The sequence below is a fragment of the Macaca fascicularis genome, chromosome 3, assembly GCF_037993035.2.
Source record: "Macaca fascicularis isolate 582-1 chromosome 3, T2T-MFA8v1.1".
Taxonomy (NCBI): Eukaryota; Metazoa; Chordata; class Mammalia; order Primates; family Cercopithecidae; genus Macaca; species Macaca fascicularis.
The window spans coordinates 134,297,187-134,313,453 of NC_088377.1; the positions used below are offsets into that span (position 1 = coordinate 134,297,187).

General features: G+C 40.5%; 1 protein-coding gene across 4 annotated transcripts in view; it reads left to right on the top strand.

The window, feature by feature from the left end:
* Window positions 1-1,661: 1,661 nt before the first annotated feature.
* The window catches only part of ELAPOR2 (endosome-lysosome associated apoptosis and autophagy regulator family member 2), a 177,123-nt gene continuing 162,517 nt past the window's right edge, over window positions 1,662-16,267 (top strand). For 3 of the 4 annotated variants that reach the window (XM_005550345.4, XM_005550346.5, XM_005550348.5), the window contains exon 1: window positions 1,662-1,973. In XM_005550345.4, coding sequence (XP_005550402.3) covers window positions 1,785-1,973 — 189 coding nt within the window. In that variant the 5' untranslated portion in view covers window positions 1,662-1,784. The remainder of the gene's footprint in view (window positions 1,974-16,267) is intronic. The other variant, XM_045388684.3, reaches the window with a different exon arrangement.

Sequence of the window (16,267 nt, forward strand, 5' to 3'; positions counted from 1 at the left end):
ATCTAGGGTGATGTGAAATAAATACTCATGAACTGCTGGTAACAACTGCTACAAATGTTTTGGAAGGAATTTGTATATTATTCATCAAAAACTTTAAAAATGCACATACCATGTGACCCAATGTTTTCCCTTCTAGAAAGGTATAACAAATTATTTAAAGATATGCACACAGATTATGTTCCAAGGGCATTCTTTCCAGAATTATTAATAACACTGAATCCTCAATGTCTAATATCTAATAGTAAATTACATATATCTAAAGAGTAGAAAATATTATACAATTATTAAAGTTGTGTTGTTGGAGACTTTAATGATTTGAGAAAATATTTATGTTGTTAAGAAAAAAAAAAGCAGGTTACAAATTATTAGTCCAGTTTTGCAGTACACACAGAGTTAAAAAAAAAAAAAAGCAAGGAAATTCCTCAACATGTTAATACCATTAACAATGCTCTCTGGGTGGTAGGATCTCTAGTTATTTTTATATTCTTCCTGATACTTTTCAATATTTTCCAAAATGTTTACAAAGAACATATATTGTTATAATCAGAATATAGGTGTGATACACAAATCTATGTGTGTATACATACACACAAACACATATACAGAGACTGTCATGTGAAAATTTCGTTAAAAGGACATTAGAGATAGTGCCACAAACAAATGTGCCACAGGCCAACTTACAATGAGTGGGCCAGGTGGATTTGTCCAGGTATTCAATAATCAGAAATTTGGATGCTTCTTTTGAAAAACACGATAACTCACCCATTTACAGAATCTTAGATCAAGAAGGGATCTTGAGATCCCTGCCACTGAGGAAGGCCTTGTGTCCATCTTGTTCACCAGTTGGTGCCCATCACCTAGTTCAGTATGTTTTTGAATGAAAGAAGAAAAGAGCACCCCAATCATTGTACAGATGGAGAAACTGTTTCCTCCAGAAAACACAGGGCTTAATGCCCAATGTTACACATCTCCACGAAATAACACCAATAGCAGCAATAATTACAGCTACTACTACTACCAACACATGTCACCTACTGTGTGCCAGGCACTCTTCCAAGTGCTTTATGTACCTCAACTTACTTAATCCTCATAATAATCCTACGTGGTGGGTATTATTTTCATTAAATAGGTGAGAAAACTGAGTCACACACCACGTCTCTACACCTCAGTCCTCTTTCTTCCCCGCCATTTCATGCACACCCTAATCACCTAGAAATTCGATCTGACGCTAGCCAGCACAGATCCTTACAAGGGACGTTCCCAGGGCGCATCTGTGTGTTTGTGTGCAATGAGGAAAGTAGGGAGCTTTTTAAAGACCCGCCGCCAGAAAACAATGTCCTGATGTCCTGTATTTACTCTAGCTTCATCCCGGGAGCGCCCCTCCCAGTGGGCCAAGGGGACCTGACATACCCGACTCCACGGGGTCCCCAGCCTCTCTCGCCCTCTAGCGCGAGGCGAGCGCCTCGCATCCCCTGGGGACCCGCCGGGCTGGGCCGCAGCCCCCGTCCGCGCCACCTGCTCCCCAGCTCCCGCGTCCCCGCCCCGCGTCCCGCCCCCGCGCCGCGCCCGCGCCCGGCGGTCCCTCCCTCCGGCGTGACGGGAGCACCAGCGCTGGCTGCCCGGGCCGCGAGCGCAGCGGAGCTGTCAGCGGGCGGACAGGCAGGGGGCGGGGGAGCGGCGAGCCGAGAGCACAGCAGTCGCGGCCCCGGAGCCGGAGCCGGAGCTGCCGCTGCACCCCGGGAAGGCTGCCTTGCCGCCGGCCTGCCGACCGCGGCGGGACGAAGATGCTGTTCCGCTCCCGGGGGCCGGTACGGGGCAGGGGCCGGGGGCGGCCGGCGGAGGCTCCCCGCCGCGGGCGCTCGCCGCCCTGGAGCCCCGCCTGGATTTGCTGCTGGGCGCTCGCCGGCTGCCAGGCGGCCTGGGCTGGGGACCTGCCCTCCGCCTCCAGCCGCCCGCTTCCTCCTTGCCAGGAGGTGAGCAGCACCTGGTCCTCTACCTGGAGTTTGCGGGGGCGGGGGGAGAGCGCGGAAGATGAAGGCTGAGAGCGGTGCCTGTTTATTTCTGTTTGCCATCCCCTTTTCCTTTGCTTGGAGAACAGGGGCTTTCGTTTGCTTCGAGGGGTGAAGTTGCCCGGCCCGATACCTGGCCCGGAGAGGATGTGTGACTTCGCTGTCTCTCGGGGGATGCTTTTCTGTCTGCGCTCGTGTGTTTTGGGGGTTCTGCAGGACTTTGCGGCGTCCTTTTTGGAGAGCCAGGTTTGAGGACCTGGGGTCGAGGGAAAGATTTCAGGAAGGGGAGGAGACTGGGGAAGCCCCACCAGTGGGATTTGGAGAACCATCTCATCACAGCTTTTCCAGAGAGCCAGACACAGACACCGGAGGATTTCCCGCTCCTCCTCCCCCTGTCTCCACTCCTCTGTCTCTGCAAACGCCTTCGTCCCTGCACTCCTCTGCCCTCAGCTTCCTGATTCAGGCCCTGTGGGTTTGCTAAGCCAATGTGTGGTGTCACTTAGCATCCTTCTGACAAAATGTGGATTTGAATTTGGAAAAAGAAAAAAAAAAGAATATGTATTTGGTAGAGAAGAGGCAGGTTGATGATGGGGAAAATTAGAAAAGACAAAGTGAATATGCTCTTTTTGGGAGGTGCTTTATCACCTGGCCGAAGTGTTGCCGCGATATATTTTATAGCTTGAGATTATTGTTGATTTTAGGTCAAAAAAGATAAGCTATGGGTGATGAGATTTTTCTCTGGTTTTTAGAAGAACGAGACAGTGTGCCAAAAATTTACAGGGGGTGTCACTGGTACTTGTATTGGGTGTTTTATCTTTCCATTTAGTGTTCCAGAAAGTGCATCCTCTTAATGAAAATCAGTGAGGGGAAGGAAGCAACATTTCTGACCTAAATTGATTGTGTTGAGAGGATATGTGGAATAGATACTGTTTTTAGGAAGATTGTTAGGAATCTGGGTGATGGGTCATTTTAATTAATGTAGCAAAAATAGATTAGCCAATAGCCCCTCTGGGAAGAAAGGCCAGACCCTGTTCTTTGTGTATGTTGCTATAACTTCCGAATTTTACCGAGACTTGAATTACAGAGTATCTGTATTCTAGACATCGTCCATCATCTATGGATTTTCATCTTTCTCTCCTACAGTACAGGTCCCAGGACAGACTGAAATGAAAGAGAATCGGATCAAAGGCTTGTGTGTGAACACACAGCAATGTTGTAATTGGGCAAATCAGGACAAGAGCTCAACAAACAGCTGTGTTTAATTCTAGGGTTTTTTTTTTTTTAATAGTATAATGAGCTTAATCTGTATTCTACAACTTTATGTATCACCTGGGAATAATCCATTATTCCAGGTTTCCACAGAAAGCTGCTTCTTGGACATCTCGGATTGAACAGTTGTGACAAGATAAATTTTATCCTCCAGCCCCCAACTTCTAATATGCAGAATGTATGTTTCTAAACTGAAAAGTCTTAAGCTTCTCATAACATCGATTCTTAATAATGAAAATCTGCTTGAAGTAGGTGAAGGTCAGAGCCAGTAGAGATGATGCCTTTGGTCTCTACAACTAGACTAATCTTTTAGATGAACACATGTCCTACACATGTATACCTAGAAAGAAGAGTCTGCAATCTAAAACAAAGATTGAAAGGAGGGGCAGATAGATGACAGAAGGTTCAGGAAGGCTGGGTTCACTTAATCCCAGGTCCTTATTGCATTGGCTTTAGAAATTGCATGTGACTCATCCTTTGAGATCTGAAATTTACATTTTCTTTCTGAAAAATGAGAAAAAATATATAGGAGGACGCTATTGAGCCTGCCTTTGGCTGTATGTTTTTATAAATGGTAATGCACAGATCCATTTATGTTCTTCCTGATGACTGACAAGTAAGAGGACCTGCTGGGAGTTAGAGGTTCCTTGGAAGTAGAAGAGACCTAGTGACCTTCCAGTGGTTGAATCTATTTGATATCTGATCTAACCAGTGGAACTAATTTACAGAATTGGTCATTGTTTTTCTCTGATATTGTTTTTAAGAGGAAAGTGGGGAGGGCAAGTTATTTTCAGGCTTTGAAGGTAAGGGAATGTTTGTGCCGGGGGTGGGGAAAGGGTATCCTCTTGAGCTCAGCCCTTTCCTCTGAATACAGTTCATGGGATTGTGGGCTAAACAACTGTGAATAAAGACACAGTTGAAGTAACTACTCTGTGTTCACTTCTGCTCGTTTGTTGTTTCCCACTTTTTATTAACATTAAAGGAGACAAATGCCACAAAGGACAGATTATGCAGTGGGGAATAGAGTGAGGGCAGTTAAAGTGAGTGGTTTTTAGGCTGAAAGCTAAAACCAACTCTCAATATGAGAGAATGCTGAGGAGTATAGAAAAAGCTATAGGCCATTTTGAACCTCATTTTCCCCCAGTAGTTTGCGTCACCCTCATTTATTAATACTTTTATAGAAGTAGTCATGTTTAACAAAGTTACATAAACTCTGATTTTCCTGCCTGGTTTCAGAGGAAAGCAACTAAAGGAAGAGAAGTGCAGAGAACTGGCCTGGGAGTCATCCAGTTATAATTGCCTGAGTTCAGAAAAAAGGCCCTGCAAAAACTAGGTTATGGGTAAAAGTTACATTTAGATTTTTGCAGAGGATTGGACTCTGGGGTGAAACTCATAAAATGTAGGTTCCTTCGTCAAAGTCTTTGGATTATGGAGTCGAAAGGGGGAGAAAAATTGTGTTGGAATGTTCAGCTGGTGATCACATCAGCAGTGTGGAAGCACACGCACAAACAGGAAGCGATCGTTTGGGAGACAGAAATAAAAGGAAAGTCAGTGTGCCGGCAGATGAAGTACAAGAATAGGATGTGACTTTGGAAAATGGTATTCAAAGGAAAAAAATGAGGCCTGGACATCAGAATGTATAGAATTCCTCAGGTTTTTGTATGGGGTGAACTTATAAAAGGTAAATCTTGTTTGGGTTTCTTGGCCTGTGTTTCACTTGTAAAATGTTACTGATAAAACATGACCAATTATTTGTATTATGAGGATGAAATGAGATTAATATAAGATAAAGGAGAAATATAAATGTGAGGGTTGGTTAGTGCTGGATTAGTAGAGCTAGATCCTGATGTTTTGGGAAGAGTCTACAGTGAGACTCCAGAGGTTCCTAGGATAGGCCCATCCAAGACTTAGCATGACATTTTTGACTCAGTGAATAATAGGACTTAATGGGGCTGCCAGAGCAAAAAATCATAAAGGCCAACAGATGACTCAGAGTTGCAGTAAGTTATCAGAAGATAGAAGAGTGCATGGGAGTAAAAAGAACAGAACTAATTGGATTATGTCTGTATTATTTACATTTGGTAAATTAAATCACCAAATAGCTGATTCTTAGTTCACTGCTCTAAAATCTTACATAATGCAGTTCTGCTGTTCTCGTTGACTACTGAGTGATGAGTTTTGCTAACAGTTTTTGTTCCACATTCAGTTTATACCATGTGCTAGGCAAAATGTCAGATATGAAATTAGTGATTTAAAGAATATAATTTAATTGAATAAGGATGAGACAGATATGTAAACAAACATTGCAATTAAGTGATTTGAAGCCATGAAAGAAGCATGGGGCCATCATATCTACTGGGGGGAATCAGAAAAGGCCCTATGGAGGAAGTGAATGAGACTTAATTGATAAGTAGGAATTTGCCAAGCAGACAAAGGTCAGATGTGAGTGTAGGCTAGTTTGGGGGAAAGACATTTCAGGTGTAGAGCACAGATTGAAAAAGGGCAGAAACATTAAACAGCATTGTATTGTAATTGGTTCTAACTGGAGTACAGCGTGCAATGAGAAGCTTAATGAGAGATGAATCTGAAAGGCAGGGAGGAGCCTATCATAAGGGACCTTATATCACACTAAGAAGCTGGTCTTCATTTGGTAGGCAATCGGATGCAGTAGTAGGACTTCAAAAAAGAGGAGTAGTATGCTTTAGATAGAATTGGCAGTGAATGGATGCAGAGGGTGAGAGAATTAAACGTTCTAACTTGATTAGAGGATGGTGCCTCTTAACCTCCCTGAGAAGAAATGTGAAAGATGGGATAAAGAGCTTGGTTCTTATGTAGAGCTGTTGAGTAGAGCTGTTTTTATGTAGAGCTGTTGAGTAGGCAGTTAGGTATTAGGCCCTCTTCCTCAGGTGCATGGTGTGGGCTGGTGCGGTGACCTGTGAATAACTTGAATGAAAGACATTGTTGAAATTACTGGATTGGCTGAGATCATGCAGGGAGTGAGAACAAAGAGGGCTGAAGATAGGACTTGGGTTTTACCTACATGAAAGGAGACAGAAACCAAGGAGTTCACAAAGGAGACATGTAGCAATGGCTGGTAAAGGAGAAATGTGAGTGTGGAGTTGTGGGAAAAAGAAAAGCCTGAGAAGAAGATAGGGCTCATTGTGTGTCAGTTGCCCAGTGAAATCCAAATAATGACGACTGAAGAGAGAAGATTGAATTTTGCAATTAGGTCATTGGTGCTCAGCACCAGAGTAGTTCCTGTGGGATGGTGGAGATGGGTTGAGTGTTAACTGGGAGGTGAGATGGTGGCGATGGAGTAGAATTGTGTTACAGAGCCTTCCTAGATTTGGTAAGCTACTGGGTCTTCAAAATCCATATAAACCACAAGACCTGTAATGGTCATGTTTTTAGTTTCAGAACTTGATGGGCACAGTTGAGAAACATCCTTTCTGTAGGAAGTCCCTGAAGGTCATGGGCTATGGGTGAAGCTGTCAGAGGTTCTAGACTCACATTGTTATTGAAGGAGTTAGGATTCAGCCTCGGTTTTCAAGCAGTTAACGTAATTATTCTTGCCTGTTAATGCCTGGGGAGGTGAATTTTCCATTTCAAGTTCTTATGCTTAGAATCATTTCTCATGTTTTAGGCAAATGAGAGCAAGTATTCACACCATCAATATTTACAATGTAAAACCAAGAGTTGACAGATCTGTGAAGTGTCATATTTTAGCACAAGGGATGGAAATAGCAGAGCATAGTATAGAGTGGCACGTTTTCCTATCATAGTGTCTTCTTCAGCAGAGTCTTGCATCTTATAATAATTCTTTATTGTCAGAAAACACCAGCCACATTTTGGTTGCTTTTCTTTTCTCTTGAAGAAACCATGGATTATTCTCTTTCCTTTCTGCCTTTCATCATCTGTGTTCTATGTAATATTTCAATATTCAACATATATTTATCATGGACTTATATAGCAGGTATTGAGAGTGAATGGATGAACAAAACATAGGCCCCGGCTCCATGGAGCTTTGTAATCTCAGGGGAGTAGGTTTAAAACAAAACCACACATCATGCAATTACATTTGCCATAAGTACTATGATGGAAAATTTCTGTGTGCAGTGAGAATGAATAGCCATCCTAGTTAGGGCTGGGAGCAGGTGGATTACCAGGAAAAGATGTTTAAGGTAAGATCCAAAGGATGAGTAGGAGTTAGCTAGATGTAGGTTGTGGGTGATGGTGAGAGAACAGCTCTTGACAGAGGAAGCCTCCTGACCTAGATCCATCCCTATAGCCTATCTTTTCCTGGACTAGTAAAAACAAAGGATATTTTCTCTTCTTTGAATTCTAGTCACAGCCTGTTGTTTACTCACTGGCACATATATGCTGTTCCACCAGTGTTTTGCACACACAGCCTCCCCCCCCACTGCCATATAGATGAATGAGTTGTGCTCTCTACAAGAGCACCCAGCTAAAGGGTTGTAAGAGCAAGAATCCATCCATTTCTCAGCATGCTTAGCTATATGTCCTGGCACAGGTCTGCATTTACCTGGAAGAAGGGATACCTTTTTCTAGTTCATATTCCCAGAGGGGGGGTCACTATTTTCTAAATCACACAAAGGCACCATTTGTTTTACCAGAGGCTTTGAATACACAAATGTTCTCTCTCCCCTAGTATATGATATGTTCATTGAGGGCAGGGATTATATCATCTTATTAGCAAACAGTAGTATCTTTTCATTTAAGGCATTTTGGGGGTTTTAAAAATGAGTAAGACATATGTCCTTCTCTCTGGGAGCACTAATCACTGCCTTAAAAATATAGTAAGTGAATAGTTTCTGCTTTTTCAGTTATAAACAGGAATTGATCTTTATGCTACATTTAATTCTAATGAACATCTCCTCTTGGTTGTGCCAGATTTAAGACCCTGAAATAAACCCTAGTGGTCAGTTCGGGCAAAGTGGCCCACACCTGTAATCCCAACATTTTGGAAGGCTGAGGCAGGTAAATCGCTTGAGCCAAGCAGTTTAAGACCATCCTGGGCAACATAGCAAGACCTTGTCTCTATACAGAATAAAAAAATTAGCTGGGTGTGGTGGCGTGGGCCTGTAGTCCCAGCTACTTGGGATGCTGAGGTGGGAGAATCGATTGAGCCTGGGAGGTTGAGGCTGCAGGGAGCTGTGATTGTGCTACTGCATCCCAGTCTGGGTGACAGAGCAAGACCCTGTCTCAAAAAAACAAAACATACCCTGTGATCAGAATATACTGAAGTTGATTCTCAACTTAGTTTACAACTCAAGTTGAAAGTACATTTATTATCCTTTTTCAAAATGTTGCTTTTATAAGCTCTTTTCTCTAGGTTAGTAGTCCACAAAGTGAGATCCTAGGACCAGCAGTGTCAACGTTAGTTAAGAACTTGTTAGAAATGTAAGTGCTTGGTTCCTGCACACAACCTACGAAAACAGAAACCCTGGGATTCAAGCCCAGCAAGAACCAGTGCACTCAGTATAAAGAAAGGAAATGATATGGTTTGTCTGTGTCACCACCCAAATCTCATCTTGAATTCCCATGTGTTGTGGGAGGGACCTGGTGGGAGTTAACTGAATCATGGGGACAGGTATTTTATATGCTGTTCTCATGATAGTGAATAAGTTTCATAAGATCTGATGGTTTCGTAAGGGGGAGTTTCCCTGCACAAGCTCTCTTCTCTTGTCTGCCACCGTGTGAGATGTGCCTTTCACCTTCTACAGTGATTGTGAGGCCTCCCCAGCCATCTGAAACTATAGGTCCATTAAACCTCTTTTGTAAATTGCCCAGGCTTGGGTATGTCTTTATCAGCAGCGTGAAAGTGGGCTAATACAGAAATACAGTTTAGTTGCCTGAAGGGACCCATTTCATTGCTAAAATTCCCTAAACTGTCACCCTAGCTTACTTCTTGCTTCTGTAGGATGTCTTAGAAACTCCTTAAATAATCACATCAAATGGACCGTGAGATTCTCTCATTACCATGAAGTATACCAGCAAGCATTTCTTAATTATCTTTTATATGTCAGGAATTATGCAAGATGCTGGTGATAAAACAGGATGCAGAGAATATTGTCATCGTTCGCCAGGAGATCATAGCCTGATAGAAGTCACAAATATGGAAATTAATAAACACCTCTTTGAGATTGACATTAAAATCGAAAAATATGGGATTATTAAGAAAGTATGGTTAGCCTTCTTGGTAAATATTTTCCAATGTTTGCTACTTATGGGAGAATGATGTTTACATTTTTGTCCAACTGCAAAGTAGTATCTTGTTATAGGACAAGCAGTATTGAAGGTATTTAAGAATCTGATGTAAAGGTGAGCCCTGCCACTGGTTTATGTGACCTTGAACAAATTAGCCCCTTTAAATCTTTTCTTGTCTGAAAATGGAGAGAGTAAAACCTGTCTTACCTATGTTAGAATTGCTGTGAGTTCAAGCTAATGCATTTGCAAGCGCTTTGTAAATTCTAATGCAGTCGCCAATATTAGTTATTATTCTCATGTAAGTGAAGAATAGTGTTTCTCAGGAGGTGCACTGAAGTGTGAAAGACATGGGATATGGATAGGGAAATTTGTTTACTTTCAAAAATATTTTATAGGAGAACTTTTTCTAACTATAAAAGTTATGCGTTGTGAAACCTTGGACCCAGTTGATTGTTCTGTCATCACTGAAATTTACTTGGCTTCAGGCACCCCAAACTCTCTTGGTTTTTCTCTTAATCCATTGTAATCTCTCTCAGTTTTTGCCAGTTTCTCCTGACATCTTGACGTTACCATGTTCCAGCAATTTATTCTTGGCCCTCCTGTCTTTTCTGTCATCCTCACACTCCTAGTGATGTCGGGAGTCTCTTGGCTTTAAATATCACTTCACGTGGATAGCTCCCAAATTTACACCTCCTTTGTGGACCATCCCCTGGAATCCTATTAGGCATAGCATTGATATCACCACTTGTGTAAGTACCTTAAATCTGACATGTCCCAAACTGAACTCCTGACATTTTCCCCAAACCTACTCCTTGCATAGTTTTCTCCGTTTAATGGCAACACCTTTTCTTCTGGTTGCTCATGTCTAGAACTCTGGAATCTCCACTGACGTCTTTTCTCCTCCATCCTACATCCATCCTATCGGCAAATCCTCATCACAATAGCTGAATCAGAACTTCTCATCACTTCTCCTGTAATTTCTGGACCATACCACCATTGTGTCTTGCCAGGACTATCACTGTAACTTTCCATCTTGATGTCACAGTGCAGCTCAGAGATAGCATTAAAATATAAGTTTAAAACTGTCATTCGTTTGCTCAACACCCTTCCAAGAATTCATTAATACAAGACTGTATCAGGCCGTTCTTGCATTGCTGTAAAAAAATACCCGAGATTGGGTACTTTATAAAGAAAAGATGTTTAATTGGCTCATGGTTCTGGAGGCTTTACAGGAAGCACAGTGTTGGTGGTTGCTGGGCCTCTAGGGAGGCCTCAAGAAGCTTACAATCATGGTGGAAGGCAAAGGGAGAGCAGGGACATCCCATGGTAAAAGCAGGAGCAAGAGTGAGTGGAGTGGGAGGTACCACATATTTTTAGATGACCAGATCTCGATCTCCTGAGAACTCACTATTGCAAAGATAGCACCAAGTCATAAGCACTCCGCCCCCATGATCCAGACACCTCCCACCAGACCCCACCTTCAGCATTGGGGATTAAAATTCAACATGAGATTTGGGTGGTGACAAATATCCGAACTATATCAAAGGTCCAACCTAATCTGACCTCCATGAAGCCTTTAATGTCACCTCTTATTACTCTCCCTCTTTTAGTTTATTTTGTGCTTCTATAAGAGAATACCATAGACTGGGTAATTTATAATGAACAGTAATTTATTTGCCTCCAGGTTCAGGAGGTAGGGAAGTCCAAGATCCAGGTGGGGACCTCCTTGCTATGTCATACCATGGTAAAAGGCCAAGGGCAAGAAAGAAAGAGAAAGAGAACAAGTGCAAGATGGGGCCTGAACTCTATTTTATAAGGAACCTATTCCTGAAGTTTGCTGTCAGTCATTTATGAGGATGGAGCCCTCATGAACCAACACCTCCCATTAGGCCCCACCTCCATCACCACGTTTGGGATAAAGTTTCTAACATATCAACCTTCAGGGACACATTCAAACCATAGAACTCCCCATTTTTCATTTTGCTTCAGCCAGCCCAATCTCCTTGTTCTTTCTAGAATGTGTTATGTATGCTCCTTTCTCAAGGCCTCTGTACTGGGTCTTTTCTGCCTGGAACTCTTTTCATTCAGGTATTTACTTGGCTTTGTCCCTCATGCACTTCGGGTTTCCACTCAATTGTCATTTTGTCGGTAAGGCTTTCCCTGGCTACCTATTTAAAATTGCAATCCCTTCCTCTCAATCTACATTTCATGCTTTTGTTTTTCTCTATAGCCCTTTTAACATCCATAATAATATATATTTTCATTGTTTATTTGATTTGTATGACTTCACATTCCATCAATAAATTGTAAGCTCCATACAGATAATAGTTTTCTTTTTAAAAAGACACTACTATTTCCCTAGCACCTTGAAGAGTGCCTGGAACTTAGTAGGTATTCAATAAATGCTTGTTGAATGAATGTGTAAATTTAATTTTGGGCACGTAGGCTGTTTTTAATTTTATGTTGTATAATCAAAACAGTATTATAATCAGTGTTTGTTATAATCAAAAACAATGCAAAACACTGTCTGAATTTCTAATTAATTGAGATGATTACTTGTAGCAGAAAAGTTAGATTGAAGGACATAAACTGTATCCCCTGGACAGCACTGAAAACTGTTATGATCATTACTAATTTGATGGTAAAAAATGCTATTTCATTGGGACAATTGACATTTAAACATTTTTTAATTTTTAATTTTTGTGGGTACGTAGTAGGTATATATATGGTACATGAGATTGTTTTGATACAGGCATGCAATGTGAAATAATCACATCATCAAGAATGAGTTATCTGTCCCCTCAAGCATTTATCCTTTGTGTTACAATTAAGTTACAGTCCTTCAGTTATTTAAAAATGTACAATTAAACTTACTATTTACTATAGTCACACTGTTGTGGCATCAAATAATAGGACTTATTTATTTTTTCTATCTTTTTTTGTACCAGTGATCCAACCTCCCTTCCAAGCCCCCCCGCCCCCAATACCCTTCCCAGTCTCTGGTAACTATCTTCTACTCTCTCTATGAGTTCACTTGTTTTGATTTTTAGATAGACAAATGAGAACATGCGATGTGTGTCTTTCTGTGCCTAGCTTATTTCACTTAACATAATTACCTCCAATTCTATCCATGTTGTTGCAAATGACAGAATCTCATTCTTTTTTTGTGGCTGAATAGTACTCCATTGGGTATACGTACCACATTTTCTTTTCTTTTTTTTTTTGGATGAAGTCTGCTCTTTCACCAGGCTGGAGTGCAGTGATGTGATCTTGGCTCACTGCAACCTCCTCCTGCCAGGTTCAAGTGATTCTCCTGCCTCAGCTTCCCAAGTAGCTGGGACAACAGGTGCTCACCACCATGCCCAGCTAATTTTTGTATTTTTAGTAGAGACAGGGTTTCACCATGTTGACCAGGATGGTCTTGATCTCTTGACCTTGTGATCCGCCCACCTCAGCCTCCCAAAGTTCTGGGATTACAGGCGTGAGCCACTGCGCCCAGCTGTACCACATTTTCTTTATCCATTCATTTCTTGGGTTGTTTCCAAATCTTAGTTATTGTGTACAGTTGTGCAACAAACGTCAGAATGCAGATATGTCTTTGATATACTGATTTCCTTTCTTTGGGGTACATAACCAGCAGTGCGATTGCTGGTTTATGTGGTAACTCTATTTTTAGTTTTGTGAGGAAACCTCATACTTTTCTCCACAGTGGTTGCACTAATTTACATTCCCACCAACAGTGTAGAAGGATTCCCTTTTCTCTACATTCTCACCAGCATTTGTTATTGCCTGTCTTTTGGATAGTCATTTTAACTGGGGTGAGATGATATTGTAGTTTTGACTTGCATTTCTCTAATGATTGGTGATATTGAGCACCTTTTCATATGCCTGTTTGCCACATGCATGTCTTCCTTTGAGAAATATCTATTCAAATCCTTTGCCCGGTTTTTGACTAGATTATTTGATTTTTTTGCTACAGAGTTGTTTGAGCTCCTTATATATTCTGGTTATTAATCCTTTGTCAGACGCAAATATTTTCTCCCATTCTGTGGGTTATCTCTTTACTTTGTTGATTGTTTCCTTTGCTATGCAGGAGCTTTTTAACTGGATGTAATCCCATTTGTCCATTTTTGCTTTGGTTGTCTGTGCTTCTGTGGTATTGCTCACGAAATTTTTGCCCAGACCAATGTCCTGGAGATTTTCCCGAATGTTGTCCTTTAGTAGTTTCATAGTTTGAAGTCTTAGATTTAAGTATTTAATCCATTTTGATTTGGTTTTTGTATACAGCGGGAGATCAAGGTCCAGTTTTATTCTTGTGCATATGGATATCTAGTTTTTCCAGCATCATTTATTGAAGAGACTGTCCTTTCCCCAGTGTGTATTCTTGGTGCCTTTGTCAAAAATGAGTTCGCTGTAGGTGTGTGAATTTATTCCTGGGTTCTCCATTCTGTTCCCATTGGTCTACGTGTCTGTTTTTATGACAATACCATGTTATTTTGGTTACTATAGCTTTGTAGTATAATTTGAAGTCAGGTAATTTGACTCCTCCGGTTTTGTTCTTTCTGCTTAGGATAGTGTATCAGTTCTTTTTCACATTGCTGTAAAGAACTTCCCAACACTGGGCAATTTATAAAGGAAAGAGGTTTAATTGACTCACAGTTCCACAAGGCTGGGGAGGCCTCAGGAAACTTATGATCATGGCAGAACGTGAAGGGGAAGCAAGCACCTTCACAAGGCAGCAGGAGAGAGAAGAGTGAAGGAGGAACTTCCAAACACTTATAACACCATCAGATCTCATGAGAATTCACTCACTATCATGAGACTGGGATGGGGGAAACTGCTCTGAACATCCAATCACTTACCTCCCTTGACATGTGGGGACTACAGGTCCCTCCATCAATACATGGGGATTATAATTTGAAATGAGATTGGAGTGGGGACACAAAACCAAATTGTATCAGATATCTCTGGCTATTCTGGGTCTTTTGTGGTTTCATATAAATTTTAGTATTGTTTTTCTATTTCTTTGAAGAATATCATAGGTACTTAATAGGGATTGCCTTGAATCTGTAGATTGCTTTGGGCAGTATGGACATTTAAACAATATTCTTCCAATTCATGAGCATGGAATATTTTCCCATTTTTTGGTGGCCTCTTGAATTTCTTTCATCTGTGTTCTGTAGTTCTCATTATAGTGATTTTTCACTTCTCTGGTTAAGTTGATTCCTAGGTATTTTATTCATGGCAATTGTAAATGAGATTACTTTTTTTTATTTCTTTTTTGTAGTGTTCACTGTTGACATATAGAAATACCACTGATTTTTGTATGTTGATTTCTGTATCCTACAACTTTGCTGAATTTGTTTATCAGTCCTAATAGTTTTTTGGTGGAGTCTTTAGGTTTTTCCAATATAAGATTATATCATCTGTAAACAAGGATAACTTGACTTCTTCTATTCCAATTTGGATGCCCATTTTTTCTTTCTCTATGTGATTGCTCTATCTAGGATTTCTAGTACTATGGTGAATAACAGTGGTGACAGTGGGCATCTCTGTTGTTCAAGATCTTAGAGGAAAGGCTTTCAGTTTTTCCCCATTTGGTGTGACACTTACTGTGGGCCTGTTTTATATGGCTTTTTATTATGTTGAGGTATGTTCCTTCTATACCCAGTTTTTAATTTTTTTATCATAAAGGAATGTTGAATTTTATTAAATGCTTTTTCAGCATCAATTGAAATGATCTTGTAGCTTTTATCCTTCATTCTGTTGATTCAATGTATCACATTGATTTATTTGCATATGTTGAATTATCTTTGCATCCCAGGGATAAATCTCACTTAGTCATGATGAATGATCCTTCTAATGTGTTGTTGAATTCAGTTTGCTAGTATTTTGTTGAGGATTTCTACATCAATATTCATCGGAGATATTGGCCTGTAGTTTTTTTTTTCTTATGTGTCTTTGTCTGGTTTTGGTATCGTGGTAATATTAGCCTTATAGAATGAGTTTGGAAGTATTCTCTCCTCTTGTATTTTCAAAATAGCTTGAGTAGGATTGGGATTATTTCATCTTGAAATGTTTGGTAGGATTCAGCAGTGAAGCCATGGGGTCCCAGGCTTTTCTTTACTGGGAAATTTTTTATTATGGCTTTGATCTCATTGGTATTGGTCTGTTCAGGTTTTGGACTTCTTCCTGGTTTAGTCTCAGTAGGTTGTATGAGTCTAGGAATTTGTCCACTTCTTTTAGGTTTTCCAGTTTTTTGGCATATAGTTGCTCATAGTAGTTTCTAATGATGCTTTGCATTTCTGCAGTATCAGTTATAATGTCTTCTTTTTCATTTCTGATTTTATTTATTTGTATCTTTTTTTCTTAGTCTAGCTAAAGTTTTGTTAATTTTGTTTAACGTTTCAAAAAAACAACTTTTTGTTTCATTGATCTTTTGTATTTTCTTCATTTCATTTATTTCTGCTGTGATTTTTATTATTTTCTATTAATTTTGGGTTTGGTTTGCTGTTGCTTTTCTGGTTCATTAAGATACATCATTAGATTGTTTATTTGAAGTTTTTTTTTTCTTTTTTGATGTAGACACTTATAGCTATAAATTTCCCTCTTAATACTGCTTTTGCTGTATCCCGTAAGTTTTGGTATGTTGTATTTCCATTACTATTTGTTTTAAGGAATTTTTCAATTTTCTTCTCAATTTCTTCATTGACCTACTGGTCATTCAGGAGCATATTGTTTAATTTGCATGTATTTGTATA